Source organism: Saprolegnia diclina (genome assembly GCF_000281045.1).
Source record: "Saprolegnia diclina VS20 unplaced genomic scaffold supercont1.3, whole genome shotgun sequence".
Taxonomy (NCBI): domain Eukaryota; phylum Oomycota; class Saprolegniomycetes; order Saprolegniales; family Saprolegniaceae; genus Saprolegnia; species Saprolegnia diclina.
This window is the reverse complement of record NW_008246070.1, coordinates 275,203-293,986: the sequence shown is the minus strand read 5'-3', so window position 1 is coordinate 293,986 and position 18,784 is coordinate 275,203. Positions and strand designations below refer to the sequence as shown.

The 18,784-nt window shown below is 60.5% G+C and overlaps 8 protein-coding genes across 8 annotated transcripts; 3 read left to right on the top strand and 5 right to left on the bottom strand.

Moving 5' to 3' along the window:
- The first annotated feature begins 553 nt into the window (after positions 1 to 553).
- SDRG_01209 (hypothetical protein) lies at positions 554 to 3,672 on the top strand. Its single transcript, XM_008606726.1, has 2 exons — positions 554 to 1,378; positions 1,425 to 3,672. Exons 1-2 carry the CDS (start codon positions 697 to 699, stop codon positions 3,194 to 3,196), a joined length of 2,454 nt encoding a protein of 817 aa, XP_008604948.1. The 5' UTR covers positions 554 to 696; the 3' UTR covers positions 3,197 to 3,672.
- SDRG_01208 (hypothetical protein) lies at positions 3,630 to 7,963 on the bottom strand. The gene is made up of 5 exons (XM_008606725.1): positions 6,564 to 7,963; positions 6,281 to 6,525; positions 5,039 to 6,233; positions 4,598 to 4,990; positions 3,630 to 4,551 (listed from the first exon to the last, which is right to left on the bottom strand). Exons 1-5 carry the CDS (start codon positions 7,945 to 7,947, stop codon positions 3,689 to 3,691), a joined length of 4,080 nt encoding a protein of 1,359 aa, XP_008604947.1. The 5' UTR covers positions 7,948 to 7,963; the 3' UTR covers positions 3,630 to 3,688.
- A 351-nt stretch (positions 7,964 to 8,314) lies between these two features.
- SDRG_01207 (hypothetical protein) lies at positions 8,315 to 9,690 on the bottom strand. The gene is made up of 9 exons (XM_008606724.1): positions 9,549 to 9,690; positions 9,436 to 9,502; positions 9,293 to 9,383; positions 9,174 to 9,245; positions 9,002 to 9,128; positions 8,887 to 8,952; positions 8,764 to 8,839; positions 8,682 to 8,722; positions 8,315 to 8,627 (listed from the first exon to the last, which is right to left on the bottom strand). The coding sequence occupies exons 1-9, from the start codon at positions 9,638 to 9,640 to the stop codon at positions 8,369 to 8,371; spliced, it is 891 nt and encodes a 296-aa protein (XP_008604946.1). The 5' UTR covers positions 9,641 to 9,690; the 3' UTR covers positions 8,315 to 8,368.
- Positions 9,691 to 10,163: 473 nt separating this feature from the next.
- Positions 10,164 to 11,910, top strand: SDRG_01206 (hypothetical protein; the record flags this gene model as incomplete). Its single annotated transcript, XM_008606723.1, has 8 exons — positions 10,164 to 10,204; positions 10,250 to 10,485; positions 10,532 to 10,676; positions 10,725 to 10,858; positions 10,904 to 11,165; positions 11,209 to 11,441; positions 11,491 to 11,737; positions 11,778 to 11,910. The coding sequence occupies 8 exons, from the start codon at positions 10,164 to 10,166 to the stop codon at positions 11,908 to 11,910; spliced, it is 1,431 nt and encodes a 476-aa protein (XP_008604945.1).
- A 25-nt stretch (positions 11,911 to 11,935) lies between these two features.
- SDRG_01205 (hypothetical protein) lies at positions 11,936 to 13,242 on the bottom strand (the record flags this gene model as incomplete). Its single annotated transcript, XM_008606722.1, has 4 exons — positions 11,936 to 12,457; positions 12,505 to 12,761; positions 12,809 to 12,879; positions 12,932 to 13,242. 4 exons carry the CDS (start codon positions 13,240 to 13,242, stop codon positions 11,936 to 11,938), a joined length of 1,161 nt encoding a protein of 386 aa, XP_008604944.1.
- A 226-nt stretch (positions 13,243 to 13,468) lies between these two features.
- Positions 13,469 to 14,810, bottom strand: SDRG_01204 (hypothetical protein). The gene has a single exon (XM_008606721.1). The coding sequence runs from the start codon at positions 14,735 to 14,737 to the stop codon at positions 13,619 to 13,621; it is 1,119 nt and encodes a 372-aa protein (XP_008604943.1). The 5' UTR covers positions 14,738 to 14,810; the 3' UTR covers positions 13,469 to 13,618.
- A 115-nt stretch (positions 14,811 to 14,925) lies between these two features.
- Positions 14,926 to 16,884, top strand: SDRG_01203 (hypothetical protein). Its single transcript, XM_008606720.1, has 2 exons — positions 14,926 to 16,221; positions 16,269 to 16,884. The coding sequence occupies exons 1-2, from the start codon at positions 14,967 to 14,969 to the stop codon at positions 16,850 to 16,852; spliced, it is 1,839 nt and encodes a 612-aa protein (XP_008604942.1). The 5' UTR covers positions 14,926 to 14,966; the 3' UTR covers positions 16,853 to 16,884.
- Positions 16,831 to 18,784, bottom strand: SDRG_01202 (hypothetical protein). Its single transcript, XM_008606719.1, has 7 exons — positions 18,506 to 18,784; positions 18,328 to 18,461; positions 18,209 to 18,285; positions 17,652 to 18,155; positions 17,424 to 17,603; positions 17,292 to 17,372; positions 16,831 to 17,246 (listed from the first exon to the last, which is right to left on the bottom strand). The coding sequence occupies exons 1-7, from the start codon at positions 18,758 to 18,760 to the stop codon at positions 16,948 to 16,950; spliced, it is 1,530 nt and encodes a 509-aa protein (XP_008604941.1). The 5' UTR covers positions 18,761 to 18,784; the 3' UTR covers positions 16,831 to 16,947.

Genomic DNA, 18,784 nt, shown 5'->3' with positions numbered 1-18,784 from the left:
CTCTATGTGAGATGTTAAAAATACTGCACACATATTTTAACCAATGAAATGTCAGTATGCCACCTTGCCGCCACGTCATTCGCTGCGGGTGATTTGCACACATTTTTGTATTGTCCTGACGTTTGTATGGTCGATTTGCGTCGAATATATTTAGTCGTTGCAATTGACTAACTACGCAGGACACGAGTAAGAGTCCTCGGCTGAAGCGCACCACCATGGTGGGTCACCAGCATCAGCTACACCAATGAATTGTATGCATCTTGTCGGACTGAGAAGCAGTGAGGATGATTACCATACCAGGTGCAGCTGTGGCGGTGGTCCGGATCCGGGCTTCGATAGCATGTTTTTGTCATGGGTTGGCAGTCCCCTTACTCGAACGACTGCGTCCGTCTATGTCTCTATATAGCAACGGCGTAGACATACACGTGCTTACGGTCACGAGGGCCGGTGGCATTCGAGGGCTGCGAGCACCTCGCAGCACCACCACCGAGGAGAAAGCCGGCAACACAATAGCCAATCAGCGCACGTGATTTCAACAAAAACGCTACGGATTGGCGCACAGGCGCGCTGGCTCGACGAATGGGATGCAAAGGCGTCCACACCAAGTGGTCCACTCTCAACGTGGCAGCGGGAGGGTAAAGGTGAAGAGCCAGCGCCCGCGCCATATTGAGTTCTGCTGAGCACCGCACTCCAAGAATGGCCTCCCGGTACGGCGAGACGCCAACGCACCCGTACACCCGCCCGGCGTTCCCGACACCGGCGCTGCGGCGGACGCCCAGCAGCGACTTTGCATCGCAGCTCCTTCGAGCGTCCGCGGTCGTTGAGAACCGCCACACATTTCTGCGGACGCGGTCCCGTGCGTCGATGAACAACACGAGCTTCCTGTCCAACTCGAGCGCCAAGACGCGCAGCTTTGCGTCGAATAGCTCGTTCAACAAGAACGCGAGCTTTGTGTCGACGACGTCCGAGGTCGTCATGATGCAGCCTGCGGACGCTGGCGACAGCGACGAAGACGAAGATCCAGAAGAAGCTGGTGCGAAGGTCGAAGCAGGGTCGCAGCCGGTTGCAGTCGAGCGCGACGACGACCCGATCGAGCACTTTCAGGCGCTCAAGCGCGTCGTCGCCTCGGTCACCGACGCCAACGGGCGCATCAACCGCGCCACCTTTGTGAGTACGTTCGAGGTCGAGCTCCCGTCCGCCGTGCAGTCGATCCGAGGCTGTTCCGTGCTCTTCAACGCGGCCATGGAGCTTCCGGTAGAAGACGACACAAAGCTGCGCCTTCTCTTTGACACGATGGACGTGGGTGGCACCGGGCGCATCGACCGAAGCAACATTGCCGACTTGCTGCAGTCCAAGTTCCAGGCCGAGAAGCTCCAATGTACTACAACAGACTTTACTGAATGTCGACTAACTAAAGTGGTTAGGTGTCGGGTCCGATTTCGATGCGATGGCCGACATGCTCTTTGCCAAAGCCGGCGCGCGCAGTGCGAGCCACATGAGCTTTGCCCAGTTCCACCTCGTATTCCGCGGCTACCTCCACGAAGCCACGACGACGGTCGAGACGTCGCGGTCGCGGGGCGCCAAACCATCGCCCGCGCCGTCCCGCTACAGCGTCCTATCGCGGGCCAAGACGTTGTACCGCAACCACACGCTGCGCATTTGGTGGCTCACGGCGTACGTGGTCTTCATTGCGGCCGAGGCGATCCAAAAGATGGCGCAATACCCCGTCGACTCGGCGACCGGCTGGGCGCTGCGGATTGCGCGCGGTGCGGCGCAGGTCGCGATGCCCAACTTTCTCCTCGCGCTCTTGCCCATGTGCCGATCGATCCTCGAAGTTCTCAAGCAGAGCAAGCTCCTCTGGCGCTACGTCCCGTTCGACGACCTCCTCGCGTTCCACCGCATCGCGGGCACGGTCGCGCTCGTCGCTGGCCTCGTACACACGGGCGCCCACGTCTACAACGAGGTCGCGGTCTATCTGCTCGCGACGCCCGAGGAGATTGCCGACTCGTTCCTTGTCGCCCACGTCTCAACGCTGCGGACTCCGGACGGCGCGCCGATCATGATGCCGTTCGCCCACATGCTGTGTACCATCCCCGTCGTGACGGGCGTCTTCATGCTCCTCATCGCGCTTGTTGTGCTGCCGCTGTCGCTGATTCCACGCTTTCGACAGGGTCGCTTCAACCTCTTTTGGTTCAGCCACATGCTGCTCGGCCCGTTCTTGCTGCTCGGGAGCATCCACGGCGCTACGTCCTGGCTCTCGAAGGCGCAGTCGTACCTCTGGATCCTCCCGCCGCTCAGCGTCTACCTCGTCGAGCGCCGCTTCCGCTTTGCGAAAAGCTGGACGACGCCGCTCAAGATCCTTCGCGTCGAGTTCCTCGACGGCGTCGTCGCGCTCTTCCTCGAAAAGCCCGCGCGCTTTGAGTACAACCCGGGCATGTACACGTTCCTAAACGTCCCGAAGCTCTCGCAGCACGAGTGGCACCCATTCACGATCTCGTCGGCGCCCGACGACGACCACGTGAGTCTCCACATCCGCAACGCCGGCGACTGGACGAGCGCGCTCCACGCTCTCTTGAGCCACTGCAATACCGAGGGCCTTGCGTTCCCCACCGTATATCTCGACGGTCCCGTCGGTGCGCCGACGCAGGCGTATCACCGGTACGCGACCGTCGTCATGATCGGCGGTGGCATCGGCGTCACGCCGTTCGCGTCGATTCTCAAGGACACGGTGCACCAGTGGAACGCGTCGCGGTGTCCGAACTGCGCCTTTTGCCGCGCGCCGCCCAACATGAAGCTCCGCAAGATGTACTTTCACTGGGTCACGCGGCAGCAGGAGGCGCTGACGTGGTTCAGCCACACGATGAACGAGATCCACGCGCTGGACCGTGACGGCGTCATCGAGACGCACCACCACTTGACGTCGGTGGCCGCGAACGAGACCCTCAAGCTCTTCCAGGCGTTCGTGCACGACACGACGGGCAACGACGTCGTGTCGGGACTCAAGCAGCTCACGCACTTTGGCCGACCGGATTGGGACCATTGGTTTCGCTCGATGGCGCGGACTCACAGCGGCGAGCGCATCGGCGTCTTCTTCTGCGGCCCGCACGCGCTCGACGCGATCTTGTCGGCCATGTGCCGCAAGTACTCGACACCAGAGGGCACGTCCTTCGAGTACCACTCGGAGAAGTTCGCGTAAGACAGTGCCCGTGCTTATTTATCGCACTCCGTCATCGGCTAGCAAGGTTGTGCGATGGCGGCCGAAACACCCGTCGTACTGTCGTGTCGCCAATGGTGGTGGTAAAGTTAATACATTGACGTCTGTGCCGAGCACATTCCTATATTACCAAGGACCGCGTCGACAACAGCGAGCTGCTTGGACTACAGGCACTCGCCAGATCTTCTCGTCCACATCATCTTTCTTCTGGCCCTGGCGTCCGACGTTATAATCGTCGCATTGGTCGCACCAGAGCCGTCATATCAAGTACGAAAAGCCCGCAGTGGCCTCCACCAAGTACCGCCCATTCCACAGCTCTTGCAGTGCGTGGTGCTGCTGCACACGGAATGACATCAACGTACGAGTCCAAAGTACGTCACACGTAGCGCTACGCCAATGCAAGACCTCCACCAAAGAGCTCGACCAAAACCTGTCTTGAGAAAACCCGAGGTTGACCCTAGTATTGTCTTTTCGTTAAAAGCAGCCGAGCGGAATGGGCGTGTCGGAGCAGAACCGGTCGTGGACGGCCATGCGCGCGCGCTCCGACGTCACCGGTGCATGCAGCGTCCAATACTCGGTGTCGGTCGTGTGCTCGGCCCGCGCGGCGGCAATGGCGGCCTTGATGGCGAAGAACGCGGTGGCGCCGAGGAAGAGCGGCGGCTCGCCAATGGCTTTCGACGAGTGCACCGCGAGTTTGTTCTTCAACTGCGGTTCGAGCCACACGTTCATCTGCAGCGGCACGTCGTTGAAGGACGGGATCTTGTACGTGCCCGGGCCGCGCGTGAAGAGGCCGCCGCGCGGCAGCCACGGCCGGTTCTCATCGCCCCACACGTGCTCTTCCATGCAAAAGAGCCCAAAGCCCTGCAAAAACGCGCCTTCGATCTGGCCAATGTCGATCGCCGGGTTGATGGACGCGCCAACGTCCATGTAAATGTCCACTTGGGTCATGTGCACGTCGCCCGTGAGCACGTCGAGCTCGACTTCGGTGCACGCGACGCCGGTTGTGTAGTAGTTGAACGCCGTGCTGGTCTGCGCCTCCACGGGCTTGGACCAATCGTACCCACAGTTTTCATTTGGCACAATGTAAAAGCCATGGGCTGAGAGGTCGATCCGGTCGAAATACGCAGCTTTGATCACGTCGGCAAAGGCTGCGTCGGGTCCGAGCTTGGCCAGCACAGGCGCCAGACGGGCTAGGATCTGCTCGCACGCGTCCAGCGTCGCCATGCCGTAGAGGTCGGTGCTCATGGACGCGGCCGACGGCTGCGAGTTGGCCACCTTGTCGGTCGACGTCTCGTGGATCGTAACGGCGTCCATCGGGATTGCAAACGACTTGGCAACTAGGAGCGTAGTTCAGTTTGGATCGTGCGAATGTATCGAAGGTACCGATCTGCATGATCTTGGTGTGGAGGCCTTGGCCCATCTCGGTGCCGCCGTGCGAGACGAGCACGCTGCCGTCAGCGTACACGTGCACGAGCGACCCGCCTTGGTTCATAAACTTGTTGGTGAAGCTGATGCCGAACTTGGTCGGGAGGATCGCGAGGCCCCGCTTCTTCCACACGTGCGCGCGGTTGAAGGCCGCGACGGCCGCCGAGCGCTCGGCATATTGACTCTCGCGCAGCCCGCGGGCCCAGAGCGCCGGCAGCGTGTAGTCGACGAGGCGCTGGCCGTAGTGTGTCACATGCCCCTCCTGGTACAAGTTGCGCGTTCGGAGCTCGACCGGGTCCATGCGCAGCACGGACGCCACGTGGTCCATCATCGTCTCGGCCATCATCATGCCTAGTGATCATCAGCATCATCATACTAGCCGCAGATAGGTAGATGGACCTTGGGGTGCGCCAAAGCCTCGAAACGCCGTGTTCGTCGGCAAATTTGTCTTGCAGCAGAGGCCCTTGGCCGTCATATTGGGAACGTAATACGCATTCTCGCAGTGGAAGAGCGCGCGGTCCATGACCGCCTCGCTCAGATCGAGCGAGTAGCCCGCATTGTTGAAGAGCTCCACCTCGTATGCTTGCAATCGCCCGTCCTGTGTCGCGCCGACCGTGTACTTGGCGTAGTACGGGTGTCGCCCGCCGGTCGTGGCCATGTCGGCCTGCCGCTCCAGTAGCAGGCGCACCGGGCGCTTGAGCGCCTTGGCCGCGACCGCCGCCGCGCACGCCACAAAGACGCTGCGCGTTTCCTTGCCGCCAAAGCCACCGCCCATGCGCTTGACGCTCGAGACGATCTTGTGCGCGGGCACGCCGAGGCAGGCGGCGACGCACATTTGCGTCTTGGTCGTCGCTTGGGTCGAGCTCACGACGTGCATGGCGCCGTCTTCCATCGGAGTGACGTAGCACGCTTGCGTCTCAAAGTAAAAGTGTTCTTGGCCGCCCATGTACATCTCGCCGTGCACCACCACGTCGCTTTGCGCGAGGCCCGCACAAACGTCGCCTCGGACGAGCGTGTGGCCTTTGGTGTGGAAGGCGTTGGCGGCCACTGCCTCTTTGATGGATACGATAGACGGACGCGGCGTGTACTCGACAAGGACCTTGTCAGCGGCCGCGTGCGCGGCTTCGTGCGACGTCGCGAGCACAATGCCGATCGGCTGCCCCATCGAGACGACGCTCTTCGAGGCGAAGCACTCTTCGTCGTGGATGACAGGGCCGAGGGCATTTTGCGTGAGCTTTTCAAAGACGGACGCGTCCAGGAACGAGACGACGCCTGGCATGGTCAGCGCGACCGACGGATCGATGCGCTGGATGTCGCCGTGGGCGATCGTCGAGAGCACGAGCGCGCCGTGGAGCACGTTGTGTACGTCGTCCATGTCGTCGACGTACTTGGCCTCGCCCGACACTTGGAGGTACGCGGACCGGTGCATGAGCGGGTTGCCCACGGGCGACCGGTCTTGGGTCGGCAACAGCGCCATTTTCGACGAGAGAAGACCGCCTTTCTCAATGCCAAAGCGCTGTGTGCCGCGCGAGAGAGGCCGCGGCACGTTCATGTACGATGTTGCGCCCGAGTACTCGCGTGCGTCCAGCGTCATCTAATACGATATCATAGTCTTTGGGTGGGAATGTCAGCATGACATACCCATGGCGACGTCGGTGATGACGTGTCATTCGCGAGGGCTTTGGCCACTTGCAGAAACGCCTTGTAGAGGAACGAGACGCTCAGTGTCGTGCGGTACGCGGCGAGGCCGCCGGGCACGGTCACTGGCAGCTGCAGCTCACGGCGTAGCACATTGCACGCGGCCTCGACGCTGTCTTTGGTAAAGGCCGAGCCGCGTAGACGCGCCTCGGTCTCGAGCGCACGCTTGGGCGTCGGGCCCATGCCACCTAGCGGACCTCAACTTTGGCTTCAATGTACGGCATACCGTAAAAGAGGCTGCAGTCGTCGATGCGCCAACCATGTGCGTGGGATCCGAGCTGGAAGCGAAGCCCGGCAGTGACGATACTAATGTCGTCTTCGCGGCGCTTGGCTTGCTTGAACGGGAAGACGTATTCATGCTCGCGCGTGAACGGCACGAGCACGCTCAGCAGCACTTCGTCGCCTCGCAGGCCGACCTTGCGGTAGGCGACGACGAGGTCCGCGACCGGCACCATACGGCGTCCTGTCGCCGACGCGACTTCGAGGACGGCGCCGAGGCTCGAGAGGAGCGGGTTCATGTCGCCGATCGGGCTCGCGGTCGCGAGGTTGCCGCCCAAGCACGCGACGTTGCGGATTTGGAGCGACGCAAACCACTTGAGCATCGACCGCATCGCGACAAGCGCGCGCTGCTGCGTCGGGAGCACACTCGTGGTCTTGCAAAAGTCGACGATGCGGGTGAGCGACGCGGCCGCGCCGAGGCGAACGCCAGCAAATGGCGCCGTGATAAGCTCGAGCACGTGGAGCTCGGGCACGTGGCTGACCGAGAGCATGACAGGGTACTCCATGCGCTTGAACTTGACTTCAATGCCGAGCTCCGTGTTGCCGACCGAGATCTTGGCGTGCGGAAACTCTTCTTTCCACTGCAGCAGCTCTGTCAGCGACGACGGACGCAGCCAGCGCACATGGCTCCCGACAATTGTCGTGCTCTGCGCTGCGAGCGTCGCCGTGTGGGTCACGAGCTCCTGCGGAAAGGCGACCTTCGGAATCGCGTGCTTGTGCTTCTTGTGCTCGGCTTGGATCTTCTTGGCGCTGCACGAGACAACAGAGAGGATGTCTTCGATGTCGCCCGTCATGCAATGCTGGTCGCATGCCGCCGAGCCGCATTGTACGTGCGCCGCTGCGTCGCTACCAAACGACTTGGCCGCGTCGAGAAGCGGGCGGTACCCCGTGCAGCGGCAGAGGTTGCCGTCCATCTTGTGCTCGATCGTCTCCATCGTCGCATGGTCGTCTTGAACGATCGCCGTCAGCGCCATGACGATGCCGGGCGTGCAAAAGCCGCATTGCGAGCCGTGGTTCTCGGCGATCGCGGTTTGCACTGGGTGCAGCTGCTGCGTCGACGGTTCGCGCAGCCCTTCGACCGTCGTGACCGCGCAGCCTTCGACTGCACAGAGCGGCGTCAAGCACGCGTTCACGGCTGCGTGCGTCACCGCCTTGGTCTCGGGGTTCATGCGCGAGACAATGACGCTGCACGCGCCGCAACCGCCTTCGCCGCAGCCGAGCTTTGTGCCCGTGAGCCGCTTCTTGTTGCGGAGGTAGTTGAGCAGCGTCTCTTCCGGCGCGACGTTGGCGACCTCGTCGCGCTGCCCGTTGACGTAGAAGAGGAAGCCCATGGTGATCAACTGCAAAATCGAAACTCAGATATCTTTCGATGGAAACAACTTGCACATCTTGTTCCGGCCCCACGACCGGATACCCGGGGCCCGAATATCGATGCGCGATATCAAGGCCTGGCCCTAACCTCGGGGATGCTGACGATGACATTGTTCTGCTTGCTCACACTGCACTGGGACGCTGCATCGAGTACCGAGTGCATCTGGTCGCGATGGTCGCACAACCGTGCGGCGCTGTGGGCGCACCTGTGCGTGCTCCAGGCCTGCCGATGGTCCCACTGCATACAAAAAGCAAGATCGCAACTGTATGCGAGCATCTGACTCTGGGCCCAGGACGCCCCGGGGCGCCGCCGTAGTAAAAAGGCGGCCCAGATGCCGGTGCTGGCAACTTCAACTACTAGTACATTTCTACCAACTGCAACTAGTTCTTCGTCTTCTTCTTAGGCTTCTTCTTCTCAAGCGTAAAGAGCGCATCGCAGAGCACGTAGTAGGGCTGCGAGATGTCGCCGCGGCAGAGGTACGGGACCCGGCTGAAGCTCTTGACCTTGAAGCCGTTGGGCGAGAAGACGCGGTCGGCCATGATGCGCGCTGCGTCTTCAAAGGACGCGCGTTCTCTGCAGAGACCGCCGTCCATGGGCAAGGGCTCGCTCGGCGGTAGCTTCTGCGTTCCGACCTCGACGCTACAGACAATCGCCGCATGAGCACCATTCGCGGGCGGATGAGGAGTGGCGTACAAGGCGGAGAAGGGCAAGACGACGGCAATCAAGAGCACACCCTACGGTCCATTGGCGCCAAGCACTTCGACCACAAGCGTACATCTGGGTGGAGAAGGTCGTGGATCTGACGCAGAAGTGTCAGCGGTGTGTCGGCGCGGTCGAGCACGTTGAGCAAGCTAACGACGTTGTCTGTCATCTCGATATAGGCGACCACCGTCCAAACCTAATGATATGGTACGGTCCGTTGGTCGCAATGTCGGGGTGCGAGAGGTCCGTCGTGTGCGTGCAGCTAGTCATTAGTCATTATGAGCAAGAGACGTCCCCCGTAAAAAACGCACTTGAAGCCCTTGGCGTTGAGCACCTTGACCATGGGCAGCGACACCTCGGTGGTGCGAATCTCGTCGACGAACGGCGCCAAGCGCTCCGTAACGTTGCCGTCGCCCGCGCCAATGTCGAGCAGCTTACCTACGAGGCAGCGTACATGATGCAGCACGCGTCGGCACGACGTACCACCGCACTTGTTGTCCGGGAACGCAAACATGCTCTGGGCGTGGGCGCGCGAGAAGACAAACATTTGACCACCTACGCAGAACCGATCCAGCTCTGCAAATGCGTCGATGGACTCGTACGGCCAAGCATGCCATTGGTGTCGGTCACCGAGTAGAACATGTTGAGGAAGCGCGAGGCGACTGTGCGGAACATACTCGTATCGTGGCAGCTCTACGCCACAGCTGCATGAAGCCTTGCTGGCGCCAACCATATTCCAGCGGACGTTGAGGAACTCTTGCGTCTCGTCATCGCAGTCGAGTGGCAGGAACTTGGACTTCAAGTACTCGCCGCTACAAGATGCGCATGAGCCGACGCGAGGCCTAGTGTAGCACGTACACACGGTCAAGGTTGACCGAGTAGATTAGCTTGGGCAAGCCGAGCGATGGGTCCTTCGCCCGGCGGGAGGCTTCGCGGATGTAGCTCTTCATGGCAACGCAGGCTGGAAGGTATTTGGCTCTTCTCCGGCGACGGCTCCACCATGTAAAAAGGGCTGGCAGTCATTGTCCGCATGTTATCCGGATGACCCAACAGAAGTGCGCCAGGATTGGTCGAGAGATTCACTTGGCATTTGTAGAGCAAAGGTTACGCACCAATTTACTTGCGTGTTGTATGGTCGCCGTTAAGTTGAGCCAGAATGATGATCACACTACGGGGTGTGGGAGAGACTGCTCCGCCATGTTTACTGCCGCGTGGACTATAGGCTAATCGTGCAGCCAATAACAACGTGCTTGCTGACAACGCGCGACTTGTCCTTGTGCCCACGGAGGTGTGGGCCAAAAAAGCCCGTGATAAAATGACATACATTCTCGATTGCTGAGAAGGGCGTCATGACCGTGCTCTCCGACCCTGCACTAACATCAGCCGGTTGCTGTTAAGTCAAGCCACCTGCCGACGATGACCAACACTCTAGCCGCTTCCCACCGCCGAGGATTTCACAACTCAACTTTGGTCATGACGGACAAGGGGGACACGCGGAAGAACCTCGACAAGCGGTGAGCATGGAGACCAAGACGGAAGGTTGACGAGGCTGCATGTAGAACTGCTCGGACGCGCCATGCTGCTGTCTTCCAGGAAGCGATCCGCGAGCTCCGCGAGTCCTATGCGCAGGACGAGCGGATCGCCGATGCGAAGCGGGCCAAGACGACGCAGTACATTGACGTCTACGCGCGCGTCCGCCCGATGCTTCCCCACGAAGTTGAGCGCGGAGAGTACACGACCATCTCGTGCATCGACGACCAGACCATGGCCGTCCACGACTGCTTGATGCACAACGGTACCGGAACACGAGTGCCCGTCCAGGAGACGACGTGTTCCCATAGACATGGTTCACAAGTACATCGACACGCATGCCCACTCGTTCACCAAGGTCTTTGACGAGCACACACCAACGCCTGTCGTGTACTCGTCGGCGGCCAAGCCCTTGGTCGAGCACGCCCTTTCCGGAGGCGAGGCCGTCTGCATGATGTACCCCTTCACTCGTCTGCTGCATGGCGGTATGATGTAGCGACATAGGTACGGGCAAACGGGGTCGGGGAAGACCCACACCATGCTCGGCTTCCTTACGCATCTAGCTGACGACATCTTCAACGAGCCGGACCAAGCGATTAACTTCAAGGCCGTCGAGCTCGTCGGGTCCAAGTGCGTCGGTACGCTGGCCTCTAGAAAATGCACCGAGATAACGTGTGTTTTAGATCTCTTGCACGACCGCAACAAGGTGCTGATCTGCGAAAGCAACAGCGGCGACATCGAACTGGTGCACTCGGAAAGCCAGTTGGCTCGATCTGCGGCCGAGCTCCTCGACCTTTTCCAGGACGCTACGAGCAACCGAACGACCGAAGCCACGCAAGTGAACGCCGTATCGTCGCGATCGCACTTGATTTGTTTTCTCCAAATCGTCTCGAGCGACGGCGTCGCGTCCAACGGGCAGCTCGTGTTGCTCGACTTGGCCGGAAGGTACAAATGCTTGCATCTTCAGATACCTATCCTCATCTTGTAGTGAGCGCAAGGAAGATCAGTACTTCACCGACAAGGCCCGACACCAAGAAACCATCGATACCAACATGGCGCACTTGGCGCTCAAGCAGTGCTTGCTCGCCATGTCCCAGGACCCGCCGGGCCACATCCCGTACCGCAACAGCGCTCTCACGCGCATCTTAAAGAACCATTTGTGGTCGACGACCAAGCAAAGCAAGACCGCTGTCGTGGTAACTGCGTCACCGATCCCCACAGGTAGTTCCGTTAAAGCCATTCGTTATCAACACAACATTGGTGCGAATAGACACGGAACACACACTGACGTCCTTGATTCACGCCCGGCAAATGGTCGAGTCGGCGCCGCACGTCACGCGGACGACCAAAGAAATCATCGAGGACGAAATCTCCACGGTGTCCCTTTTCAAAACGTGGGACGCAGCGCAGGTCCAAGCTTGGCTTCCGTCCATCAAGAAGGGCGCTCTCGCATCGTATGCGTCCAACATCAAGTCTGTGATGACTGGCGCGGCTCTGCTCCGCTACCCTCCGGCGCGGTATGTCCCGGATCGTAGATCTTGACTCACGTATCGTTAGCTTCAACATGATCTGCAACGGCAACGCGGAGCACGGCAAGTGGCTCAGTAACGCCGTCAAGGCGCACATCGCGCACGAGAAGAAGCTCGATGCGGAGCGCCGCGCGCGCAACCGTCTGTCGAAAGCCAAGTAATGCAAAGAATGTTACAGTGGCGATGCTAAAACTCGTTGCGCTTCGGAGGCTCCTTGGGCTCGGTAAAGCGCGACCAGAGGTTCTGAAAGGCCGAGGGCGCCGAATCGCGGCGCTCACGCGCGGGCTGCATCGCCTTGTACGGCTCGGCGCACTCTTGAAAGAAGGTTTCGTATGCACACCGCCGAGCCTGGAGGAGCTCCTTTGTGCGCACGTCGTAGTCGTTGGCCTTGGCGACGACCGCTTCAAAGGCTTTTTGCGCCGCGACAAACTCGGCCTGAAACGCATCAATGTCCTTGCGCAAATGCAGCATCTCGGCCTCGGTGAGCTGGATGTTGGTGGCGCTCGTCGCTTGGATGACGGTGCACTGCACCGTGTAGTTGAGCGCCGAGAACCAATTGTCGCCATAGACTGCAAAGAGGTGGCTGCCAGCGCCCAAGTGCGGCGTTTGCATGAGCTCGAGCGTCGTCAAGCTCGAGAAGACCTCGGGCAATGCCTTCTCTTGCTCGGTCAAGAACTTCCAGGACTCGTTCATGTCCATAAACTCCATCTACTTGACGCCTATCAGATCTACTAGCACATACTGAAGGGACGCACCGATGTCATAAAGATGTCGGCTGACGTGTACTTGGAGCGTGGTCCGCACTCTTGCACGTGGCGCACGCCGCCGTCCGAGTCGAAGAGGATGAGCTTGAACTTGCTCTTGGGTGCCGCGCGGCAGCTAATGACGATGCCAGTGGGCGGCACGTCGCCGATCGTGAGGCGAAAGAAGTGCGCTTCTTGTTTCTCGACGCGCCCAGAGGCTTCGAGACCCATGGCGAGGTCCTTGACGATACCGATGCCTTTGACGGCGTCTAGCAAGCAGGTTGACAACCTCCATTCGCGTGAGATAGTTGCGTACCGTGGGCAGCGGCGAGAACATTTGCACTGATTTGCGTTGGAAGTGGAATGCCCATTTTGGAGCAGAGCGCGCTACAGAAGATGCATGAGATCACGTCGTGTACTAGTACGTGGGCAGCGGTACCCGAGCATGCGCCCGAGGCTGTTCATCTCGTTGACGTCGATGGGCTGCAGGCCCTGGAACGCGGCAAGCGCAGCGTCCGGAGTGCCGTCCTTGCTCGACACGTCGTACACACGGCGCTGCTTGGCGTCCGAGAGCACTGCGTACGCGGTCGCGAGCTTCTTGAAGTGCTCTTCGGCGCCGGGCGTGCCGTGGTTGCGGTCCGGGTGGTACTTGAGCGCGAGCTTGCGGTAGCTCGACCGGATCTCGGCCTCCGACGCCGAGCGCTCGACCTCGAGCAGCTCGTAGAGGTCTTCCGAGATGGGCGCGGCCATGCGTCTTGGGTGCCAAAGGCAATGTGCGCAACAAAGCGCTGGCGGCCCGCGCCGCCCTCGGATTGGCCAACGCCCACTTCGAAGTTTGGTTTCGAAGATACGACGCACATGTGTGTCCAACACACACTCACACTCGAGTCCGCGGGCGACTCTCGGTCGTCCCCCACCGCCGATTGCAGGTCGCGTGCACTTGTGTGGCGCTGTCGCCGCTCTGTAGCTGTACACGTTGATGTACAAGGCTGTCTTTTCGCGTGTTGACGACGACAGTGGAGCTCGTCTTTTTTGCCGTCCAAGATACTTCTGACGCAGCATCTACAGTACTCGCCAGCCAGAACGTGCCACGTCACACCCGCCACGCATTTGGTATTAAGTTATTCTACACCTCGTCGTCGTCGTCGCGCAAAGTGTCTCGGCGGTGGGGGCTTCCGACCGTGGTCGCGTCACTGCTGCGGCACGAATGGTCGCTGACCATGGCGACCTTTTCGTATTCTTCGTCGCTCGACGAGGTGGCCGTGCCGTGGCAAGGCGCGGTCGCGTCGCCAGGGCTGGGCATGTGGTAGAGGTACATGGAGATGGCGCAGACGCCAAAGCCGCACGCAAACTCGAGCGTGAGCTCAAAGGCAAAGAAGAGGATCGAGACGAGCATCGTGAGTAGCATCGCGACCACGTGGGTGTAGACGCACACAATGTTGTCGAGGTACTTGAAGATGAAGCCCATCATGAGGCCCGCGAGCGCCTGGATGAAGACGACGGACCACGTCCAGCTATTGTAGCCGTCAAAGAAGCCGTTGGCCGCGATCGTAGTTTGCGCCGACGCGAGGAGCCCGATCGAGTTGAAGAGGAGGCCAAAACTGTACATGTAGCCGTTCTGGACAAAGAACGGCGTCGCGGGGTGCTTCTTGAGCGCGTACTCGGAGAGAATGCCGGCAAAGGACGAGATCGTGCACCCGAGCGCCACAAGCGCGATGCCCAGCATAAACTTGGTGCGCTCGTCGAGCTCGACGGCCGCCATCGAGGTCGTGCCGTTCACGACGCGCTGGACGCCGCGGTGCACGGCGTGGTTGCTCTGGCTTGTAATGACGCCGAGCACGAGCAGCATGAGCGCGATGACCTGCAGCTTCCCGAGCTTGTGGCCCAAGACGAAGCGGAAGAGAGCGGCTGTCGTGAGGATCTTGAGGTTCCAAAGGATCGAGAGCGTCGCCGGGTCAATGAAGCGCAGGATGACAAACGCGAGGTTGTTGTCGATCGTGTACAACAGCGCCGGCGCGGCAAAGTACATGGCTTCCTTCCAGCCGAGCCAGAGGCGCGAGGTTGGCGGCGACGCGACGAGCACCGCGATGCACGATGCGAGCTTGAGCGCTTCGACGAGGAACGTGACGGTGAGCGCCACGTAGAGCATCTTGCCGTCGACCTTGGAGGCGTTGATGCAGAGGTTACTGGCGGCCATGAGGACGGCGGCGACGCCCATGCCACTGAGCTTCTTCCATAGCTTCATCGCAAGTTGCCAAGTGCGCGCTCCGGCGGCCGTTTGTCACGGGAGAGACCCACGATCCAGACCGTTCGGTACCCGCCTTTCTCCCGCCTCATTTTAAAGATCCAAGTCACTTGGTGCTTGTATGCAACTCGCAAAACGAATTCTATTGTGGGTGTAGGGGGGGCACCCAAAACAACCAGCCGGTGGGGGGCGTCCGGACCACGTGCACGGCCGTTTTGCTGCGCCCCACATGGACGCTTTGCTTGTCAGCTTGGTCACATTGAAGTCGCCGGCCGTACACTATCAACTTGATACGAGCCAAGTGCAAACTCAACCGACTTGGTCAAGGCCGGTGCTTCGGCGTGGGAGAACACTGCTCAGATGGGCAAGGCAGCCGTTGAAGGGTGTCTTGGGTCTGGATTGGTTAAAAAGCCCGTTGCCGCGACCTGCGATTGGCTACATTTCGTTGCAGGATTGCCGGGGCAAGATCCGAAGGCTCCCAGCGACGATGACGACGGCGGACGTCTACGGCACCTACGGCATCTACGCGCTCTATGCGGGCGTCGCGCTCTTCCTCTACGTGCTGAGTTATCTTATTGTGACCAAGCTCGAGGTGCGCCCGACGCCCGCAAGCGAAGGGCTCGTCTTCAGCCAGCCCGACAAGCTCTCGCGCATCATGAGCATCCTCTCGCTCTTCTTCGCGCTCCTCTGCATCTTCACGCCACCTGTTGACGTGTACGTGACGACGACGCGCCACCTCAACCAGGCCAAGGCCATGGGCATCGTCTACGACGTGCTGCTTGTGATGCTCCTCAACTTCTCTCTGCTCTTCTCGCCGTTTGCCTTCTTTTACGCCAAGCAGAGCGAGATCCAGCACATTACGCGCGCGACGACCTCGCGCCGCGTCGTGGCGGCGCTGAAGCGCACCGCGTGCTTCCTCTGCTTCATGCTCATCCTCGTCACAATCGTGCTCATCGTTGTCTTGTGCGGTAAACCGCGCGCCGACGTCGACTGGCTCAAGCCACTCCTGCATTTGGACGACGACGCGACGCTCATCTTCCGCGTCTTCCTCGGCCTCGTGCTCTGCATCGGCTCAGTGCTCTGGATCTGGCTCGCCGGCCGCGCGATCGCTTCGATCCCGGTCGACGGCCTCCTGCGTCCGCGCCGCCACGACCGCGCCGCGCTGAGCTACCTTATGGAAGAGATCGAGCTCGAGACGCACGCTGTCGAGCGGTCGCGCCAGACTGTCATGCGCAAATACACGTCGTCGGACAGCACCATGTCGGCTTCGGACCGCGACCGCCTCGAAGAGCTCAAGAAGCGCGATCAAGTGCTTTTGGATCGCCGGCGCGTGTTTGCCAAGCAGCGTACGCAGTGGGTCTGCTGCACGTCGATGGTGTGGCGCATCCCGATCGGCGCCGTCTTGATGGTTGTCTCGCTGCTGATTGTGTTTTCGCTCTTGCTGACGACGATCGACAAGCTCATGCACGGCCACTACGACTCGGGTATCTCTCTCACCCAAAGAGCAATGATGCCACAGACGTATCCGTAGGCTTTGTGCTCGAGACGCCGCAAATCCCCAACCCGATCGACCTCGTGCTCGTGCTGAGTTCCAAGGTCTTCCCGCTCGACTACGCGCTCTTTGCGTGCTTTTTCTTCTACATCTTCGTGTCGGCGTTCTTGTGGCTCAGCCGGCACGGGTTCAAGTTTCTTTGCTTCCGCATGGACCGCCTCCAGCGCCGCAACACGGCGCCATCGACCTTGATCCTCGCCACGCTCGCCATGATCTACCTCTCGCTCATGGGCCTCTTCTCGCTCCTCACGCTCGCGCCACAGTACGCGACGTTTGGCCACCAGACGTTCACAAACGCAACGACCGGCGAGACGCACCCGTGCACGCTGCACTCGAGCACCCTTGTGCCCGAGGCCTGCGCGACGACGCAGCTCTCGCGCATCTTTGACGGCTTTGCGGGCGGTGTGCCCATGGTCGGGACTGCGTTCGTGCTCGCCCAAGGCGCCTTTGCGCTCCTCTTCTTTCCGTTTGTGATCCAGGCGTACCTCCTCACGACCGAGCCCGATGCGAGCGACGACCCCAAGCGCGAGAGTCTCCTCAACCGCAACGAAGTGTACGTGTAATACGCTAATCCAGTGCACATGTTGATGCGTGTTGTTGGATGCTGCTGGTGGATCTACACGGGAGGGCCTCGGACGTCGGTGTCGCCCACCCGGCGTCATTTCTTCTTGGCCATCGCGACCGTCGGGCTGCTCGGTTCAGAAGTGGCTGCTGGCAGGAGGCCGCCGGTTTCGTCGTCGTCTGCAGCCGCTGCGTCCAAATGCAGCTTCTCGGTCTTCTTATCGCTCGCCTCGGTCTGTCGCACGACCTTGGCGACGAGCAGGCCAAAGACAAAGCCCAAGAGCACGCCGACGACGACGCAGACAAGGAACGTGTCGACGCTCACGTGCGACCCCGACGCGTCCGTGATCGAGACGCCGGCATCCTTTGCGGGCACAGGCTCGGGCGTCTCGAGCGCTACGCCACGCTTTTAAATATTTTTGAAAATATCAATTTATCAACCTGGGTGGGTCGACCGCGTGCAGTCGGCTGTCTCGGCGAACGATGTCCACTCGAGAAAGAGACTCAGTGGGCAGAGCGCGTCTAAAGAATGCCAATGGTCAATCGAATACGAGCGCAACGTAGAGACTGCACCGGCAGTACACCCGGGAAGCGTGAGCGGCTGGCCTTGGTAGACTACACGCACGAAGCGCGTCGTGGTGGCTACTTCAGTGTAGACCTCAAACGCGACAAACGCCGCGTACGGCGGCCAGTCGCGGAGCCAGTCGGCGCCTCCGATCGCGGCCAGAATCGGCATGACCGTATCGTCATGGCCTAGTCCATACTTACTGGGTTCTGCACCTTTGACGCTACTACCCTTACCCGAGTAGAGGACAAACGTGGGCGATTTGGCTTGCATCTTGGCGCGGACGCTGCGGAGGAGCTTGCTCATGCTCAGCTTGGCGTACTCGTCGTCTTCCGTGTAGATCTTCATTCGCTTGTCCCGCTCGAAGCGGATGATGTCCTTGTAGTGCGACGGCGTGAGCGGCAATGGCATGTCATGGCGCGTGAGGCTGCAGCGCGCCGTGAGCATGCAGTCGAAAAGCCCTTTCGGATCGTAGTTGGGGAACGTCGCGTGCATCGTCGCGACGAGCTCGTCGTGCATGTGCAACCAGAGGCGGTACCCGTCGCTCGCCTCGAATGCGTCCTTGATGTCACCGAGACGGGGACACGCAAAGGGATTGGGGATGAAGGATGACTGACTCACGTCGCCAACGTGCCAAGGAACCAATGCTGGCGTGGTGGCTGGCATCGGGAACATGGCGTCGACGACGAGCTGTCCGGACATGACGGTTCGTTGCATGTCCGTGCTGCTCAGGTAGACATCTACGCATGCCGATTGCAGTGAAAACACATTTAGAGCAGAGAGAGGAACGTACTCGTGGGGTCGGCGAGGTCGGCAGGCGTGTCCTTGGGGAAGAGGCGGCCTGAGGCGATGTACGCGTCGTGGAAGTGCCTACGAGTCTATGGGTTCGCGTAGCGATGCGTCGAGACGTACTGGCCGTTGGTTGTCTCTTGTCGGTAGCCTTCGTCGAGGAGCTGGCCAACTTGGCACGTGCCACGGAGCACGGTCTCGCCGGGCGTGTACTGCACGTCAAAGCTCCGATGCGTCGACGGACCAAGCGCCGGCTCCTACGTGCGCATGAGCCTTCGCTGCTGTCGCGCCAAGTACGCACAATGTGGTTGCGCGCATTGCAGTTCCACGTGGCGTTGTAGCCGCTCCAGCACGTCGATCGCTGCACGAGCGTCCGAGCGCCATGGCGGATCGCAATCTGGACTTGGTCGAGGACGTACCGGTCGGCGCTGGGTAGCGGCGCGATGATGTTCTTCTCGACATGCTTGGCGCAGTAGGCGGGGAAGTCGGCCCACTCGTCCGCGTCAAAGGCGGCGGCGGCGCCGACGAGCCAGACGACCAGCGCGTGTCGTCGCATGGGCGTCAGAGAAAGATTGCAACC

Coding starts and splice junctions, on each gene's coding strand:
- SDRG_01202 (XM_008606719.1), bottom strand. CDS start 18,760: ATGCGACGACACGCGCTGGTCGTCTGGCTCGTCGGCGCCGCCGCCGCC. Junction 18,286..18,327: donor CAAGAGACAACCAACGGCCA/GTACGTCTCGAC, acceptor ATAGACTCGTAG/GCACTTCCACGACGCGTACA. Junction 17,247..17,291: donor CACGCGGTCGACCCACCCAG/GTTGATAAATTG, acceptor AGCGTGGCGTAG/CGCTCGAGACGCCCGAGCCT.
- SDRG_01207 (XM_008606724.1), bottom strand. CDS start 9,640: ATGAAGAGCTACATCCGCGAAGCCTCCCGCCGGGCGAAGGACCCATCG. Junction 9,503..9,548: donor TCGGTCAACCTTGACCGTGT/GTACGTGCTACA, acceptor CGCATCTTGTAG/CGGCGAGTACTTGAAGTCCA. Junction 8,840..8,886: donor GGACCGTACCATATCATTAG/GTTTGGACGGTG, acceptor CAACGTCGTTAG/CTTGCTCAACGTGCTCGACC.
- SDRG_01208 (XM_008606725.1), bottom strand. CDS start 7,947: ATGGGCTTCCTCTTCTACGTCAACGGGCAGCGCGACGAGGTCGCCAAC. Junction 6,526..6,563: donor CGACTGCAGCCTCTTTTACG/GTATGCCGTACA, acceptor GAGGTCCGCTAG/GTGGCATGGGCCCGACGCCC. Junction 4,991..5,038: donor AGGCTTTGGCGCACCCCAAG/GTCCATCTACCT, acceptor GATGATCACTAG/GCATGATGATGGCCGAGACG.
- SDRG_01204 (XM_008606721.1), bottom strand. CDS start 14,737: ATGAAGCTATGGAAGAAGCTCAGTGGCATGGGCGTCGCCGCCGTCCTC.
- SDRG_01203 (XM_008606720.1), top strand. CDS start 14,967: ATGGACGCTTTGCTTGTCAGCTTGGTCACATTGAAGTCGCCGGCCGTA. Junction 16,222..16,268: donor GCACGGCCACTACGACTCGG/GTATCTCTCTCA, acceptor ACGTATCCGTAG/GCTTTGTGCTCGAGACGCCG.
- SDRG_01209 (XM_008606726.1), top strand. CDS start 697: ATGGCCTCCCGGTACGGCGAGACGCCAACGCACCCGTACACCCGCCCG. Junction 1,379..1,424: donor CCAGGCCGAGAAGCTCCAAT/GTACTACAACAG, acceptor TAAAGTGGTTAG/GTGTCGGGTCCGATTTCGAT.